Source organism: Budorcas taxicolor, chromosome 1 (assembly GCF_023091745.1).
Source record: "Budorcas taxicolor isolate Tak-1 chromosome 1, Takin1.1, whole genome shotgun sequence".
Lineage (NCBI taxonomy): Eukaryota > Metazoa > Chordata > Mammalia > Artiodactyla > Bovidae > Budorcas > Budorcas taxicolor.
Window position 1 is genome coordinate 38,836,026 of NC_068910.1, and position 19,408 is coordinate 38,855,433.

General features: G+C 43.5%; 1 protein-coding gene across 1 annotated transcript in view; it reads left to right on the plus strand.

Moving 5' to 3' along the window:
• The window catches only part of ITPR1 (inositol 1,4,5-trisphosphate receptor type 1), a 322,601-nt gene that overhangs the window by 110,521 nt on the left and 192,672 nt on the right, over positions 1-19,408 (plus strand). The window contains exons 4-11 of the mRNA XM_052638520.1: positions 1,197-1,283; positions 3,390-3,548; positions 5,434-5,532; positions 6,745-6,828; positions 6,926-7,072; positions 11,678-11,773; positions 13,732-13,776; positions 18,385-18,539. Of these exons, the coding sequence (XP_052494480.1) occupies positions 1,197-1,283; positions 3,390-3,548; positions 5,434-5,532; positions 6,745-6,828; positions 6,926-7,072; positions 11,678-11,773; positions 13,732-13,776; positions 18,385-18,539 (872 nt within the window). The remainder of the gene's footprint in view (positions 1-1,196; positions 1,284-3,389; positions 3,549-5,433; positions 5,533-6,744; positions 6,829-6,925; positions 7,073-11,677; positions 11,774-13,731; positions 13,777-18,384; positions 18,540-19,408) is intronic.

A 19,408-nucleotide genomic window follows, 5' to 3' on the forward strand; every position in this document is an offset into this window, starting at 1 on the left:
CTGAAGGCCAGGGGAGACTCAAGGAGGAGAACACTGGAAACAGTTCTGAAGGCTACTACTGGTCATCATCATGCATTTATCACCCATCAGATTAGAAGAAATCCCTGTTATTTTACTTTGGTTTTACTTAGTCTGGGTTTGGGAGTCAGGGGTTGGAACAGCAGTTTAATTGCCTAGGATGAAACTAATTCTCCTTGAGCATGGTTATCATATGTTAACAGTCCTTACTGAGTTCTACAGGGAAATGAAGAAAAAGGACTGTGTGGGTTGGAGGCCTGCAGTTCAGTTCAGTCACTCAGCTGACTGTTTTGGAAACCCTCTATTCAGCTGTATCATGTTCCCTAGGCTAGTAACATCTCCAGCATCATTTGTGACTGTATCAATCTGGAGTTTACCCAAATGTGGGTGTGAGATTGTCTCTTACTTACTTAGTAGCTGTGTAATTTTTTTAAATGACAGTATTAAGCAAAATTTCAAATATACATCGCAGTAGAGAAAACAATATAAACTCCTTTTGTAGCCATCATTCAACTAACTATGCATTGTCAACCAAACTTTTTCATCTCTCTGAGTCTGTTTCTTCTTTATTAAATTAGAATAATCATCTTCTCCTCAGGGAACTACCATGAAAATTACATAAATTATAATTGGTATATAACAATAAAAATTAACACTCCATGAATCCTTCTGTGATGAGAAACCGTGCTAAGTGATTCCTATGAGGTGAGAGTACTGTTTTTATTTTCATTTTACAGAAGAGGTAACTGAGGCTCACAGATGTTAAATAACACATCCAGGTCACAAAACCAGTATTTAAATCCTGTTTTATTTTACTCCAGAGCTATAAAGACAACCTTTGCAAATCATAAAAGGGCTGTGCAATTTCCCTTCCAACCTTACCCTGTTTTCTTTAAAAATATATAAGCTTTTGACTTAGTCTTACACTAAGCAGATATCTGTGAAGTCCTTAAAAGAAAGAACACATTTTTGAAAAGTCAAAAGGGCCAACAAGCAAAGGCATAGTGGGTTGGATTGCTAAACCCCTTGCTCCTTGCTTAGCCTCTGGGTATACTTAGGTATTCATATTTACTTATTTCTGTGGTCCTGTATGAACTGGCTATGTTGGTTCTGCATCACAGTGGAGAAGTGAAACACATTGTGGCCTCTTTGTGACACTCTTCCTTCTCCATAAACAGCATGCTGCAGACTTGGAAAAGAAGCAGAATGAGACTGAAAACAGGAAATTGCTGGGTACCGTGATCCAGTATGGCAACGTAATCCAGGTAGGTCAGAACCACACTTCTGTCACGGAGCTGAAACATTACAAAGAGTGAAATGAAAAGCAAGCAGAGTAAACCCTATTTGGACACATAAAACTCCCATGGAGACAGCCAGCTTATTGGAAAAGTTCTGGCATTTCTTCTGATTAGGCTGGACTCTTTCAATGTGAGAGTCCACTTCTGTCCTTGGAAGCTGTTAATTTAGACTGTCCACATTTTTTAGATGGGAAGCGCCTAACTAAAGAGGAGCCTGACTGTTGAGGTCTTGCCTAACTTGCATTCCTTGAAAGTTCCTCATATTTGGTAAAAACTGATGGAAGAGCTGGTCACCAGAAGTAATAAGAGCAATTCTGTATCTTCAGGTAGAATATTTGATGATGAGTCTCAGGTCTTACCTAATGGGTTATGAGGTTTACTTGTTTATTTCTGGTACCTTTAAATTGGAAAGGATTAAACACAATTTAAGAAATAGCAAAAAAAAAAAAAAAGAAAAAAAGAAATAGCTACCACAGGTTTTGCTGGAAAGAAAAAGTCCACCTGGGTCTGTCCTTGCAGAAAACAGTCTGTGAGGAAGTCCAGTGCCAAATACGGCTTTTAAAAAACCATTAAAAAAATTGAAGTATAGTTAGTTTACAGTGTTGCGTTAGTTTCGGGTATATAGCAAAGTGGTTCGGTTATACTATGGCTTTTAAAAAACCATTAAAAAAATTGAAGTATAGTTAGTTTACAGTGTTGCGTTAGTTTCGGGTATATAGCAAAGTGGTTCGGTTATACACATACATGTGTATATATATCCATTCTTTTATCAGACTCTTTCCCATTAAAGGTAATTACAAGATATTGAATATAGTATCTTGTACTGTACAGGACGTCTTTATTGTTTATTTTAGTGTGTCTGTGTTAAGCCCAAACTCCTACTTTGCCTCTCTCTACTAATGCTAATATTAAATTTACAACTGACAGAGGAGTTCCTTCCCTATTTTTCTCCTCTGAGATTAAAAGCAAGAATTCTTGACATGCCTCAGTTGTCTCACTAGCAAAATGGTGATAATAATGGTGTCTGCTGCCTATGATGATTGACAGGGACCTGTCACAGAGTATCCTCTGAACACATATTACCTAATATTTCTTATTTCCCCTAGATCTTGACATCCACCAATAGGTATTATCAGGTTACACACCACCCAAACCCAACACCTCAGCAGGTGCCTGGAGGATCAGGGCTACTCATCAGAGTAAGAACGAAGGCTTGGGAACGCATTAACTTCCCTTTGTGTATCATGGCTAGGGGATGTCAGAGACTCATGGATCAGACAAGTTATTCCTCTACTTGCAGTAACCCTGGCAGTTTGTAAACCTCCTGGGAGTGTTCTAGAAACTATCTGCAACCCTGGAAAGAGGGATATTGGCAGTGGCATCTCATGCTCGTCTATCATGTCTCCAGATATTGGACAAGCTTCCATATTCCCTTCCATCTTCTCTTACAGCCTGTTGAGTTGGGAAGCTTTGGTCAACTCTTCCTGGTCTAGACTTACTATGGGACGTTTCCCATCCAGATCTTCAGTCTTTCCATCCCTTTCATGTACCCACTTGCCAAGTATTAAGAATAGAGTGCTCAGAAATTCAAGGTAGAAATCCATAGCAGTCATGTTTTCTCAGATGAATTGAGAATCCCCCTAATGGGGTCCTCTATTAAATTGAACTGTGTCTCTTGTTCAGAAGTGCCCTTCCTTAGCTCCACCCTTGTGTCAGGGCATATTCAGACTGCAGTTCTTTAGACCCTTTACGTGGGGTTAGACCCCTTCCTGGTAACCAATGGCAGGAGTGCTGTTCTATCGGACAGCGCCCTTTACCTGAGTGACATCCATCTCGTCCAAGGCTGTTTTGGGGGGGAAATAATTTTCTTCTCCTCTTCCTTCTGCTTGTACCCCCTTTGCTCTGTCTCCTTTTCTAATCATCCCCTTGCCCTAGGCACTTCTGTGGCTCTCTAACTTCACAGGCAGCTCAGTGGTGGGAGGAGTGTTTGATACATATTTTACATGGCTGAAAGAGAAACGGTAAAGATTCGGAGACGTGCTGACAGGCACCTTATTCTCTCGGTGGTTCCAGCTACTGCATCTGAAAAGCAATAAATACCTGACTGTGAATAAGAGACTTCCGGCCCTGCTAGAGAAGAATGCCATGAGAGTAACATTGGATGAGGCCGGAAACGAAGGGTCCTGGTTTTACATTCAGCCGTTCTACAAGCTGCGATCCATCGGAGACAGCGTAAGTGCACGTTCCCAGCCCCGCGAGAGCTCCATGCGGGGCCTCCAACCATGACTGCATGCTTGGGTCAGCTAGGAGAGATTTGAAGCTGGAGCCAGAGGCTTATCCTGTAGGAGGAGGAGGGACTCACTATGGAAACCAGTGTTTGGGAAACAGGGAAATTTGGAGTGAAGTGTGACCTACATACAGTAGCTCTATTTTTCCTACTGGGCTTCTGAAAAAATTCATAGGAGGAGCCCATTACCTCGGTGACTTTACCACGAAAGCTGCTGTCGTGTATTACTGTCCTGAGGACTATCCCCCTCCTTCTGTATCAGTGGTAGAGTAGAAATGCTTTGCTATTTGGGAAATAAAGTTAGAACAGAGGATGGGAAAGAAGTAGATGGATAGTAGAGAAGGAGAGTGGATTTTAGGATTAGCCTCAGTTGGTCTTCGTCAGTAACTCTGCGGGTTCTTCATTCCATTTTGGTGCCTGTGGTTGGTTGTGAGCTGTGCTTTTATGGGTAGGGGAGGTCATTAAGTTATAAAGCCCCAGAAAGTTATAAGTCATCCTTTCCAGGGCCACTTAGAACCATCCTGATACTTACTATCTACCTTCCTCTGTGCTTATGTGGTCATATACTTACCTATCACTATGTATAAATGCTATCAGCAATATTTCCAACCTTGTTAAGATTCTAAAATAGTTGTTTCTACCAAAAGAAATACGTGTTTAAACAGTGTGAAGTTCTTACCAAAATGCTCAACTAGCCTCCACCTGAAACTGGATTTTGCCATTTTTTAATATTTAAGTATACAAACTCCGGGTAGTTTCAAAATGTTTTAGTTTATATGTGTGTCTATTAAAGTATATACAATATACCTGAAGCATCTAGTGCCAGGACCCACCACCCACTCCCACCACGGGCAGCTGGTATACAGTAGTCATCATCAGCTGAGTATAAGAGAACTAGTCCAGAAAAGCTTACATTTCAGCCAAAGGTTTGGATTTTTTTTAATGTATTTAACATAATTATATTCATTTGGAGTTAGAGAAAATTTGATAGTATGCCTTCCCCAAATGTATCAAACTGAGAAGAGATGGGTTTCACATTTTAGGAAACCATCCTTTCCATTCTTTTTCCTTCCACTTCCATAATAGAAGACAAGGAAGGGTGCTTTGTTCTGAACTTAATTTCTAGCATGTCCTTTGCTTTCCTGTCCTTTAAGGTTATCTTTTTATTGGTGCCTTGGCTGAGAAAATTAGATGGTTTTGGATTCTTACCCTTGTAGAATAGTGTTTTTTTGAATACTTGTAGAACAGTGTTTTTCAAAGGACAGGGTATCTATCTGTGCATAGGCTAAGATATCAATTTAGTAATTTGTGACTATTATTTTAGAAAGTGAAATAGAATAGATAGTATCAAGCTGTGTTGAACATAATGGGGATAGGATTGTTTGGCGTGGGTAACTTTTGTCTTAGATACGTATATCTGTGCATACATGCATATGTGTATGTATACACATATGTCTACATATGTATGTTTGACCAGGTCATAATAGAAAACATATTTCTTAATATGACTTTTCAAAAAAGTATAAATGTCATTGCTTTATAAATGTATAGCTTTATTCTCTCAAAGGTAAAGACTTAACTTCAGACAATATTCTGCTTCTACCCCTAAAACTTACTTATGCGAGTGCCTTAACTGAATCTAACAGAGGTAGGACTTTTTTCTTCCTGCTTAGCCTAACTTTGAAAGCATCTTTAGGTAATCAATGACAATTGTGGGCAAAAATTTACCTTTAAGGCCTTCTTCTATGTGGACTTGGCTTCTCCCAAAACTAGCCACTGCTCATTCTGCACTTTTTTGGTGAAATGCTCTGTGGATTCTTTCCTTTTTAGGTGGTCATAGGTGACAAGGTTGTTCTGAACCCCGTGAATGCCGGCCAGCCCTTACATGCCAGCAGCCATCAGCTGGTGGATAACCCAGGCTGCAACGAGGTAAGAGAAATCCGGTTACGACTTGTGAGCAGCATGTGCTACGGGAGCCCTCAGCCTTCCTGGGACCAGAGCATGGGCGTGGTAACAGTGACTTGAGTCCTGACTCAGGATAGTGTACCCATTTTGCAGGCGAGGAAACCAAGACTCACAGCCATACCTGTCACACGAGGCTGTGTAAGACTGTTCAGTCGGTGGGAGGTGATAGTCACTTCAGGCCTCAGTTTGCTAAGCTTTGTATCACTGGGAGACCATTTTTCTAATTTCTTAAACCAGAGGAGGCTCCCTTGTACCAATGCTTTTTGGCCAGAGGAGCACCCTTTTCTAATTGGTCCCCTAAAGAGAGAGCCTAATTCCCCTGCATTGGCAGCTATGAACACCCCTGCAAGACTGACATCTTGCTTTTGGCAATACATCTACTTAAAGTAATTGGCAGTTACAGGACACAAGGACAGTAGCTTGATTGTGACATGAATATTTGCCTAATGGTGGAGGGCACAAGGTCTGGAGTCAGATACTATGGATTCAGATCCCGAATCTGCCCTTCTCTACCTCTGTGACTGTAGATTCATTACCCAGTCTCCCTGGGCATCAGTTTTTCTACCTCTGAAATGGACATGATGGTTATTGCTATTTTTCAGGGTGGTGATGGTTGTTGTTTAGTCACCAAGTCACCGTCCGTTTTGTGACCCCATGGACTATAGCCCACCGGCTCCTCTGCCCATGGGATTTCCCAGGCAAGAGTACTGGAGTGAATTGCCATGCCCTCCTCCAGGGGATCTTCCTGACCCATGGATCCACCCTGCATCTCCTGCACTGGAAGGCAGATTCTTTACCACTGAGCCACCAGGGAAGCCCTTTTAGGGTGTTGCTAAGGATTAAATAGATTAGTGAATATTGGCCCAGTGCATAGAATGTCTTTAGTGTACAAACAGTGGCTGCAAAGAAGATGTCATTCCAGAAGGGTGAGAAACTTACTTCCCTTAGCCACAGCTGGAATATACATAGTGATTGGTAGAAATTATCCATTTATTACCAGAGACTTCTAACAGGTCAATTGAATGTGCAAGTTCTGTGGTCTTAATGTTGCCAGTCTTTAGGCTTGGAGGACCGAAGCACAATCTTGTTTCTTGGACAGAGGTGAGGCCCTTTGGGGCAGGAAGACATTGTTGTTGAGGAATATGTGAAAAAATAACTCTTAAATTTGCTTACCAGGTCAATTCCGTCAATTGCAATACAAGCTGGAAAATAGTCCTTTTCATGAAATGGAGTGACAACAAAGATGACATATTAAAGGGGGTAAGTTGGATACATGACTGGCTGGGCAGCGCGTGGCTCGTCTTCAGTTCTCTCTTAAAATGCACTCTCCTTAACCCCTCTGTGTGTCGATTCTCAGGGTGACGTGGTGAGGCTGTTCCACGCCGAGCAGGAGAAGTTTCTCACCTGTGACGAGCACAGGAAGAAGCAGCACGTCTTCCTGAGAACCACCGGCCGGCAGTCTGCCACGTCCGCCACCAGTTCAAAGGCCCTGTGGGAGGTGGAGGTAAGGGTTGGCGCAGGGCAGGCAGGGAGAAAGGACTCGTGGGTTTATAGGAATAGAGTCAGATCCAGGAACTTCAACTACCTTGTTCCAAGGACAAGGGATGACTTGGAATAACTAAGAGAAACACACACATCATGCCTTATCAGAAGGATGCAGGGTAAGCCAACTCCCAACTGAAAATTTCCAGTTTCCTTTCTCCGGGTCATCCAATCATCTCTTGCTTCTGTGTTTTTCTTTCCCTTGCTCAGTTACCTATCAAAACAACAAGTGACCAAGTGCCTAACCAGCATGATGGTAGGTGAGTGCATATTGGTGACAGGATGAAAAGATGCCCAACTGATAACTGGATGGTGAAGGTGCTGGGAGGCACATTCCTTGTCCTCTGGAGGTGATGAAGGAGTTTGAGGTTGGGCAAGGGTTTAAGAAAGACTTCCTGAAGGCGCTAGCATCTGAGCTGCTGCTAACAGGATGACCTATATTTCAGAAAGAAGAGATGAACGGAGTAGGTCACTTCTTGTCAGATACTGATGTGGACTTGGAAATAGCAGGCAGCCTTGGGTTAGAGCTCAGTGACCTCATTTGAGGAGGAGCAGAGGATCATCCTGCGAAACAAAGCAGAAACTGAAGGGCAATATATCCAGGCTGCAGGAACTTGGGACTCGATTCATAAATCGAGAAACTATGAAGAATATCAGAACCCTACAGAAGTCACTGTGACTGACTTTAGAAACTTCAAGTGCTGTGTCTTCTTCACTTGCAAACTAGTTGAAATGAATGAAACATGCAACCTTTTGAGGAGAGTTTCTGCAGTATAGACTTTGAAAACTTTGGGTACTTACGGGTCTGCTTCAGAACATCTCTATTTTTTCTTCTGAGAGAAAACAGCTGTCTTAATTTTTACTCCCCCCGCAAACCTTTTCCTGCCAATTTTCCCTCTGAGTAGCCTAGGGAAACACTGAATTTATTCCTTTTTTATTGTTTTCTGGAAGATTTTAGAAACATAAGTGCCCCTTCAAAATAAAAGAAGGAAGACAACACCATGTATTTTATATTTCTCATCATGATTTAGGATTTTCATTATACATCTTCAGCATATTCCCTGTCAGTTTTACATAGTGTTAATCTTTTCCCATGTGATATAAGAACTTTACAATAGTATCCAGTTGAATCTTGAACAATGTGGGAGTTACGGACACTTGCCCTCTGCATGGTTGGAAATCTATGTATAACTGATAGTTGGCCCTCTGTGTTCATGGTTCCTCTGCATCTTGAATTCATCCAACCATGTAGAACTGCAATATTTAATATTGAAAAATCCATGTGTAAGCGTACCCATGCAATTCAAACCAGTATTGTTAAAGGGTCAACCCTACTTCTCTTTCTCCCTTCCTGTCCTTTTGGTATTATTCTCTTGTGTTTGCTATAAACTCAACAGTGCATTTTTACTTACTTTGGCTTGTTTAAGGAGTCATTTGTATGCTAAAAACGTGGGAAAATGAGAGATTAGGAGTCTTTTCTCTACATAGTTGGACTTCCCTTGTGGCGCAGCTGGTAATGAATCCGCCTGCAATGAGGGAGACCTGGGTTCAATCCCTGGGTTGGGAAGATGCCCTGGAGAAGGGAAAGGCTACCCACTCTGGTATTCTGGCCTAGAGAATTCCATGGACTGTATAGTCCCTGGGATCGCAAAGAGTCAGACATGACTGAGCGACTTTCATCCACATAGTTATCATCTCCAGCACTTCATTCCTTGGTGTAAATTGAGTTTTCATCTGGAATCATTTTCCTTCAGCCTAAAGAACTTCTTTATCATTTCTTGTAGGGCAGGTCCGCCACTGGCCAATTCTCTCAGCTCTCATTTGAAAACAAGAAAATAGCTTTATATTTGTCTGTGAAGATACCTTTATTTCACCTTAATTAAAAAAAATTTTTTTTCCTTTTATGAAATAAAAGCTGTATGGAGATACAATTCATACATCACACAATTTACAAATTTAAAGTGTATAGTTATCCATGGTTTTTAGTAGATCCAAAAGAAGCCCTGGACTCCTAGCAATCACACCTCATTTCTCTTCAGACTTGCCCCCTCCCCACCTCTGGTAACCAGTGCTCCACTTTCTATCTCTATAGATTTTCCCGTGTTGAACATTTCATATACATGGTATCCTACAATATGTGGTCTTTTGTATCTGACTTTTTCTATCTAGCATATGGTTTTCAGAGTTCATACATATTGCCGTGCATATCCACATTTCATTTCCTTTTATGTCAAATAATATTCCATTGTATGGATACACCGTATTTACCATATTTTATTTTTCATTGGCATTTGGATTGTTTCTTCTTTGGGGTTGTTGTGAATACTGCTGCTGTGAACATTCACGTACAAGCTTCTGTGAGGAGTTTCAGTTCTCTCTGGGGTGGAATTGTGGGGCATATGGTAACTTCATTTAACCTTTTGAGGAAAGGCTGCACTATCTTGTTGACACTATTTTATGTTCCAAACTGCAGTGTATTAAAGATTCTGATTTCTTCATACAGCCTTCATTCACAAAAGGTATTTTTGTTGACCATGAAATTTTATGTAAACAGTTTTTTCTTTTCATGCTTGAAGATGCTAATCCATTGTTGTCTTGCATGCATTATTTCCTGTTGTGTATTCACTGGTTTTATTTTCTTCTTTGTTCCCCTTTTTGTCTTTTTTTTTCCCCTGAAAGTGAAAGTTGCTCAGTCATGTCTGATTGTTTGTGACCCCATGGACTGTACAGTCCGTGGAATTCTCCAGGCCAGAATACTGGAGTGGGTAGCCTTTCCCTTCTACAGGGGATCTTCCCAACCCAAGGAATGCTACAGTACACGTGACCTAATGAAGCTTTGCAACAAACCTCCAAAGGATCAAAGCAATCCAGAACTTTCTTTGTCTGACAAAACAAAAGTCAATCCTCTTTAAAGGAAGGCAGTAGAATCTGGATACTCAACACAGTGACATCACAATGTGTTGCATTGCAGGTCTGCCGCATTGCAGGGGGATTCTTTACCAACTGAGCTATCAGGGAAGCACTAGCTTTTTGCCTCTTAGCTACTTAAAAAAAAAAAAAGCCCTAGTTTTTTTCCCCTAGCTACTTAAAAAAATTTCTTTTTATTTCTGTTTTATATTTATCTTATTATTTTGTGTCTTGATGATTGTGTGAGTGTGTATGTATTTATGCTACTTTGAAGTCTGAGTTTCTTGAGGTCTGTGCATATGTATCAAAATGGGAAATTTGAGGGTTACTGTTTCTCAGGTATTTTTCCAGCTCCCACCAACCCCCATGGACAAACTGGATCCTTCGATACTGTCTGACAGGTCACATTTTTCTGATTCTTGCTTGTCCACTGCTTTATGACAATATGCCATACATTGTGATGTCACTGTTGAGTATCCAGATTCTATTGCCTTCTTTTAAAGAGTGCTGACTTTTGTTTTGTCAGACAAAGAAAGTTCTGGATTGCTTTGATCCTTTGGAGGTTTGTTGCAAAGCTTCATTAGGTCGCGTGTACTGTAGCATTTGTTTTGGGGACTGTGCTACCCCAGGTCCTAAGATATGACCCTTTCATTGTCTATACTGAATGCCCCAGGTGTTCAACTAGTCACTCCTCTAGCTGGGTAGGTCAGAAACCTTCTAGCTGTATGTGATCTCCCAGATTGTTGAGCTTACAACTTCCCTCTCATTTTATATTAGGCCTTGGGCGGGGAGGGGAAGAGTCTTACTGTATACACATGCAGCTTGATGTTCAACCAAAGACTGTAGGAGGCCCCGTGCAGATTTCTGGAGTTTCTTTCTGGGGAGCTCTGTATTTTCGCCTCAGTCCTCTTGAACTCTGACATATCTACTCAACTCACTGAGACTGGAGTGCTCTGTGTGAGTTCTCTTTCCTGATGCTTCCATCCGAAGAGGACCTCCCAGCCAGAAACTGGAGTGGTCATGAAGGTCTCCTTCTTTCCTTTTTCTCTGAGAGCACAGTTGTGAACTCGGTGTCATCCAGCATCAGAACCCAGTTGTTTTGTCTATTTAATGCAGTTTTCTCATTGTCTGTGGCAAGTCCCCGTACTGTGTGTGGTGTCTAATTATGGCACCAACTACCATTGCCAGTATCCATCCTGAGCAGATGCTAGTTACATTTATTGTTATAGTAAGTTGTTCCAGGCACTGTGAGCGTCTGGCTTCAGACCACAGGCTTGGGCACATGTTACAGGGCACGAGGGCATAGATAGGTTGCCGTTACCGGTTTTCATGAGACTCATTTTTGTTTGTTTTACCTTATGTGGATGAAGTCCAGAATCTTAGCTTCTTCCTTATGATTAAGGCAGATAATCTGAAAACCAATTGAACTTTGTTTTACAACCATTTCATGTTAATTAGGGGACTCTACTTCTCCTTTGGAGAAACATTACTTAAAATTACAGGAGATACTTGGAGCAGTTTTATTGGAAGATAATAATTGTTTGTCAGCTAGTAAACATCACTCCTGATCTATGACTTCTATGTGATATCTCAGATTTGGTGTCATCCTTATATGGTTTGACATTTCTTCTACTCCTGGTAATCATTTCTCTTCTTGCAGGTGGTCCAACATGACCCGTGTCGAGGAGGAGCAGGGTACTGGAACAGCCTCTTCCGTTTCAAGCATCTTGCTACAGGGCATTATTTAGCAGCAGAGGTAAGTGGCAGCCCTGCGGTTTTTCTCTTTCCATGGTAATGCACTTCTCTTTCCTCACTTACCTGTAGCCGTTGGGTAGTTAGAGGCTTAGGGTGCTGCTCTGTTACCTAGCTTTTCCTTCTGTTTCTCTGTTTCCTTCCACCTCGTTTCCCTACTTATGGACAAGAAGCAAAAATAATGAACACATTTTAACATTTGACAGGGATTCTGATCAAGATGTGGGGAGGAAGTCAGTTAGAAAACAATGCTGTCATGAGAATGTCATGTCCAGCATGGTGACTATAGTTAATAATACTGTACTGTATATATCTGGCTCTTGAATGATGTGGATTTGAACCGCACAGGTCCAGTTACCTGTGGTTATGGCAGCCCATTCCAGTATTCTTGCCTGGAAAATTCCATGGACAGAGGAGCCTGGTGGGCTATGGTCCGTGGAGTAGCAAAGAGTTGGACGTGACTGAGCGGCTGAGCACATTCTGCATAGTAAGTGCTGCGTAACTAAACAGTCTGTGGCTGGTAGAATTTGAGAATGCAGAAGAACTGCAGATGTGGAGGAATTGCAAATTTGGAGAAAATGAAAATGTTAGTCATTCAGTTGAATCCAATTCTTTGCAACACCATGGTGTGTTGATGGAAATCTCTAGGCAAGAATACTGGAGTGGGTTGCCATTCTCATCTCCAGGGGATCTGCCTGACCCAGGGATTGAAGCCGGGCAATTGCAGGCAGATTCTTTATTGCCTGAGCTACCAAATTTGGAGGGCCAACTATAAATTATATACCCAGTAACTTCAGCCTTATTCAAGGGTGAGATGTATTTGAAGGTGGCTAAGAGAATAGATCTTAAAAAAAAAAAAAATCACACTAATCTGGGCTTTAGGATTATCTTTCCATTTTGCTCTTGCCTACTACTCTCCCCACATCTTATTGTTTACCAACCCCAATCCTAAGGTAAATGACCAAGCCTCGGCCGTAGTGAAACATGGTATGTAAAGCTAGAAGCATTAAAACACATATAGAATTAGGTGATTTTATAGAGCTTGCTTACTCACAGGATCAGTGGATTCGACAAGATCCTTTACTTACAGGAATGTAAAACATCAAGGAAGTGTGTTTTAAATGCCCATGAAGGGTATTTGAGGAAAGGCAAGACTCAGCGCTGAAGCATGGGAGGAAATTTCCTTTTAACTTTTGTATTAAGGAGCCATCTTACTGTGTGACAGCTGTTGCACTTTACTCTGATCTGCTGGAAGATGTATGATGCATATTCATACCAGATTCTAGCCGTACATCAAAAGACACCTGCTGTTGGCTGGTACCACTGGTGAGACTGCTCAGAGATTTGCAAGGTGATGTGTGGGTATCAGACTGTGGCAGCTGACCTCGATCTAAATGTGCCAACCCCTCTGGGATGCCTGACACTTGTGTGAACTGATGATTTTTGAAATACTGAAGAGCCGAAGATCAAGACTAAGTTGAAATTTATAATGGAGCCATAGAAATGGACCCAGCTAACCAGCTCTGAGAAATGTTGATGACATGGTTTGCCAGAGGTCAATGGTTGTTGCATCATCTGTTATGTTCTGGGGTGAATGTAACTTTTGCTGAAAGCCAGACCATTTTTTTAAAATTTCTGACTCAAAATAAGCAGGGTTATGAATGACTGGATACTGATCTTTTATTTATTTCAGGCTTTTAACTGTTGCTTTGCTAGTGGATTCTTTGTGTTCCTCTGTCTACACTTGAGAGCCATCTGTCGGTTACTGGGAGATTGTTCCATGTGTGTTGTACTCATGTGACGTGTGTTGTTGTTGTGGCATGCTGGTTTCGTGAACAGAGGGAAGGGACAAGTTCTTAGCTGTCCAAAGATGTTCACAGGCCTTGATGTCTCCTGCAAGCAGGGCCGAGTCCTTGCGAAAGCAATGGATGTTTTAATTTCCTAATGATTCTTTTTCATCAGGTAGACCCTGACTTTGAGGAAGAATGCCTGGAGTTTCAGCCCTCAGTAAGTATGGGCAAGAGCCTTTTTGTCTTCGTCTGGTAGGGTGAGGCCGTATGATCTAGAACCCCATGTAAGAAACTGCCCCTGTGGTCACTAAGTGCTGGGGAAGGGGAGACCTACACTGCCCTAAAAGAGGGTCTTGTTCTGTGCTTCCCTTGAGGGCAGTCATGTCCCCTTGTGTCCTGATTGGTCCAAGAGACTGTTGGTCATCATACTCTTTCTGTGTGCTTAGTCAGGGGGTTTCCATCTCTTAAGTTGCAGAAGTTCAAGGTATCTCTTGGAATACAGCTAGGTTGGAGACAGTGATGGTCTCTGTAGAGCCAGCGTTTTGTGCATGAATGTTCTGTTGCTGTTAACCTGGAGCTATGACTCACCAAGATTTCTTCAAGGAATGAGCATGTAGGGTGGACACTTGTTTAGACCGTGGAGGTAACACGTGAGGCTTTACCTCTGGTTAGGCACTCAGTGGTCTAACTATCTGTCCTCTGTGCAAAGTCAGAAATAGATCTTGTTATGTGATTTAGAATTTTAATGCTGGATCTTTAAGCTGGATCTTTCTTTGGAGGCCTTATTGCCAATTAATCCTGATACAGAGGGACTTGGGGGTTTTGGTGTCCACAGTGTGAAGAGGGCAGTGGTTGTGTTACAGGGAAATGATGGATGTTAGTCATGGAGTTCTCTTGTGGAGTGCTTCATTCTGGTCTAAGATGAACAAAACAGAACCAAAACCAAATAGTTGCTGCTCTGTTCGACATTGTGTGTCCATGTGATCATCTTGATGATGAATATGGTAAGGTGGTATTAAGGGTATTATCTTTTAGTACAATTTTGAAAAAATTGGATGTCAACATTGTACATTAATGAAGGGAGTTGAGGTGGAGATAACACACAGTGTAGTTGTCTTCGAAAGCGTTGTGAATTCTGCAGGAAGCCATGAACTTTCTAGGTAGATTTGAGCAGAGGTTAGCTTTTAAGAAATGCAGAGGAGTTCTCAGTGAGAATTCCTGCCCTTAGTTCCTGGACTTGCTGGCGGAGTTCATCTTCTCTTTCCACTCCTTGTGGGAGCACCGGAGGGCCCTGTTCCTTCCATTCATGCCCTTCACCCTCACTGCTGAAGCCCATTTGGAAAGCTGACCTTCCACAACTGCCGTGAGCTGAAATAAAACACTGACCCAGTCGTGCTTTCCACCCCCGTGCAGGGCAGTCTCTGCACATCATCCCCACATTGTCCTCACCGATCATTGTTCCAACACTGGGACTGGAAGGGGCCTCAGTTTTCAGAAGATAATTCATCCTGGCACCTTTCTTATTTTGAGAGTCAAGATGGTCTTTGGGTCACTTGCTTCCCTGGGTCTTGGTGCCGCTATCTGAGGCTGCACAGAGTAAGACTCCCTTTGGAGGTGACTTTGAGGGGGACCTGTGGCTTCTTTAAGTGTGAGCTGATGTCTGAGTGAACCTTGAGCGCTGTAGGGAACAGGACTGCTCTCCCAGCCTTTCCAGCAGGTGCACCTGCTCTCCCAGCCTTTCCAGCAGGTGCACCTGCTCTCCCAGCCTTTCGTCTGTGAGGGAAAGACAGGCATGTGTGTAGCGTAGGAGGAAGAGCAGAGTGATCGAAAGTAGGGTGAAGAGAGAGACAGCCTTGGGTTTATTCATTTTTATTTTATTTGTTTGGCTCTACCGGGTCTTTGTTGCTGCGCGTGGGTTTTCTCTGATGTGGTGTGCAGATTTCTCATTGCAATGCCGCCTCTTGTGCAGCACGGGCTCTAAGGTATGCAGACTTCAGTAGTTTCAGTTCCTGGGCTCTAGAGCACAGGCTCAGCAGTTGTGGTGCACAGGTTTAGTTACTCCGCGGCATGTGGGATCTTCCCACACCTGGGATGGAGCCCATGTCCCCTGCATTGGCAGGTGGATTCTTAACCATTGGACCATCAGGAAAGTCCCAGACTTGGGTTTAAACAGCAGTGTGCATGCTCAGTCATGTCCAACTCTTTGCAACCTCTTGGGCTGTAGCCCTCCAGGCGCCTCGAGTTTTCCAGACAGGAATACTGGAGTGGGTTGCCATTTCCCACTCCAAGAGGCACTGCTTGTGCGCTCTATGGTTCTGGACAAGTTCTGTTCCCTCTTTGAGACCGACTTCCCTTACCTGTACGTGTGGACAATATGCTCGTTGTAAGGATGGAGTGAGATGCTGTGCAATGAAGTGCCTGGCCCCTAGTAAACACTTGGCATATTTGTGAGTTGCAGAGGATAATAACTGTTTTCAGTGCCTTTTCCCCACTGGTTTGTCCGGGCTGCCCAGCAGCTCCACAAAGGAGTTAGAGCAGGTCCTTCTGTCTTCACTTGATGCGTGAGGAAGCAGGAAGTGGTCCTCACTGGCCACATACCTTGGGTCTTTGGGAGTGCAGTCAGCTGTCTCCTCTTTCTTGTTTCTCTGTGCCACGGCAGCGTGATCAGGCAGCGGGCCTGGCTGCAGATCTGGACTGCATTGCTCCAGCTGCTCAGGTTATTGCATGAGTGGGGGTCCTCACGTGGAGGCGGGGTGCTGGGAAGCTCACGGTGCACCTACGAGCTCCTGCCTCTGGAGGGGAAGGTGTCCACGTTGGGAGGGTCCTTCACCCTTCACCCTTCACCCTCTTCTTGGCTGGGACCCTTGGCAGTTGGGAAGAGGCTTCTCATTCTGCTTATTGATCGTGTATTTCCTGAGACTGGCACCCCAAACCTCTGGTCTTACCTGGGACTGCACTCAGCTTTGTCGTTCTCTTCTTTCTGAATCCAGTGTCCTTTGAGCCATGGGCTTGATGCTGCAGGGACAGAAAGAACTCGAGTATAGCTGTGGGCTGACGGCCTGGTGCCCATGCACCTCTGCTCCCACTAGGTGGCACACGCCGACTGCACACAGCAAGCACAGGACGCTTGGCTGAGTCACAGGCCACGGGCTGTGGACTCAGCACAGCTGTCCTTTTTCTCTGGATGTGTGGCCGGTCTGGAGAGTAACTGCCAGCCTGTAGCTGAGCCCCATGTCTCACACCGGAACCAGGTCAGGGTTTTTTCTGAGAGTGGTGTGTGTAGCACTGGTTCGAAGAGGACAGATTCCATTCAAAGTGATTTCTCATGAGTGGAGCTCGGGGAGATGCTCTAATGTCCTCCAGCCGATGTTTGTGTGGGTGTAGATAGAAGAACCACTGGGGGTGGGTGTTGTTAAGATAGAGGTAGAGGGCGTGAGGGCTTCCCAGATGACTCAGTGGTAAAGAATCCACCTGCCAGTGCTGGAGACTCGAGTTCAACTCCTCAGTCTGGAAGAGCCCCTGGAGAAGGAAATGACAACCCACTCCAGTATTCTTGCCTGGAGAATTCCATGGCCAGAGGAGCCTGGTGGGATACAATCCATGGGGTCACGAAGAATCAGACATGACTGAGCGACTCAACAACAACAATAGGGTGTGAGAGGCTGGAGTGTGAGCAGGGAGAGACAGAGATGTGGGATATTAGAAGAGCTGTTTGCATTTTCTTCTCTTTCTCTCCTTTCTTCCTTAATTCATTCCTGTATCCCTCCTTCCCTCCTTTCTTTCCTTCCTTTTTTTTAACAGGCAAAGGTTGATGCCTCTGATGGACTAAAAAAGCAGACTTGCCCAGAATCCTAGAACTCGGGCCCCATGGAATGAAATTCTCTCACGCTCTCTCCTTTGCCTGTTAGATTTGCTTTTCTTCTCTCCATTCTGTTTGGAGAGGAAGCAGGGCCTCAGCCCGAGCAAAGCAAGATGGAGACAAGGGAAATGTGGTTTTCCTGGTAGATGCAGGTGAATACTGTCATCTTGCAAGGATGTTAAACTTCAAAAATAACCTGGGGCAGAGTCCCAGGGCAGAGCGCGACCTTGTGCAGCCTGTCAGAGCAGACACCAGGCTCGGCACACTGCTCCAGTCTTCTTCGGCAGATGGGCTTCAGAGACTGATTGCATCTTTAGTTTAGTGGGAAAGCTTTCATTGTTGTTCATCAGCCTTCATTGTCAGAGATTGTCTTCAGTCTCTGCCATATCCTGCACGTAGCAGGAGAGGCCCCTTTTCCCCCTGAATGGTCCTTGGCAATTGATTGATTAGGAACACTTTTTCAGGGCTAGGCTGACATCTCAAATATTCTTCTTGGCCACATGGGGGTAACTGCTTACAAACACTTGGATTCAGGTTTATTTCATTGCATCTTTTTTTCCCTGGGAAATAACTGTGTCATCTTCTTGTAGACAGTTTCACTGGAGGCTAACACCACCACCCATAAACCACACCCACAGGCTAAGTTTTCTCAGTGTTTCTCCTCTCTCCCACCCACTGTCCAAGGATGTACCACATAGAGCACTCTGCCCATGGACAGTTATATAGCATTGCAGCACCATGTTGCTTGAGCGTTTTTGTTGCAACACAGTGAGGCAGGGTGTGAACATTCTTGGCATGGGTGGCCAGCTCTCATCTTTGGTGACCGCTGTGAAGCTGTGGTACTTCTCCTGACGACTGCTGATGTTCACGATTGCTTCTTCCCCGTTCCTGTGGACAGAGCAGTGATTGTAGTAAGGCAAGGGCGTGGCGTGCAGAATCCTTGACCTGATGACTTTTCCTCCCCAGGTGGACCCTGATCAGGATGCCTCCCGAAGCAGGTTGCGAAATGCCCAAGAGAAGATGGTGTACTCCCTGGTCTCTGTGCCCGAGGGCAATGACATCTCCTCCATTTTTGAGCTGGATCCCACGACGCTCCGTGGAGGCGACAGCCTCGTCCCGAGGTAGGAGTCCAAAGAGGCTTACCACAAGTGAGTTTGTGTTGCCTGACTGGGTTTCTTGGAGTCCAGAATATCATCTTCTTTCTTGGAGCTTTCATGTAGGATTTGGTATAGGATTTGTTCTGGTTGCCCATTGAAACGATACCTAATTTTTATTTTTAAGACGGCTCATCGGTTGTAAGTTCTCAGTAGTTGCCTGAGATGTGCTATGTTTAGGTGAACAAGCCAAACCTTTAAGCTCAGGTAGCTCAATATTTCTAGTTTTCTTTACTCTCTCGCTCCTTTTCCAAAACGTGAGAGATCTCCTGGTGAATTGAATAAACACTTGAAAAAAAATTCTGGAAAATGGAACATTTGAAATGCACTCAGTCCATAGTAAATTTTATCAGCGATATTGAGAGATCAGATCAGTCTTCTTCAGTTATTTTAATTAACTTTTACTCTTAGTTTTGTTGCATAAAAATGCATTCTAGGGGGAAATAACCGGACCATAAATGAAACAAAAAACTCACTCATAACAAAATCAACAAAAGTATTAATAGTGACTAACACTTGAGTGGTGACTTCATGCCATTTATAATGCTAAATGCTCATGTTATATATATAATTTCATCTTCATCAAAACTCCTGTGAGAGAAGTAGTATTATTTGCCCCTTCTTAGAGGGTGAAGACAGAGGCTCAGAGAATTGAAACAACTTATCACAAGTAAGCGAGCCCCATTGCAGAAATCAGAATCTTAAACATTTAAGACAGACAAGTCTGTTCTGGCAATTCTAACTCTTCAACACATTCTTAGGTAGTGGAGGTCTCACGGCCAGTGGTAGGGTGTACACAAGGCCTGTCTCTCTGAGGATTCCTGTATGTTTCATTA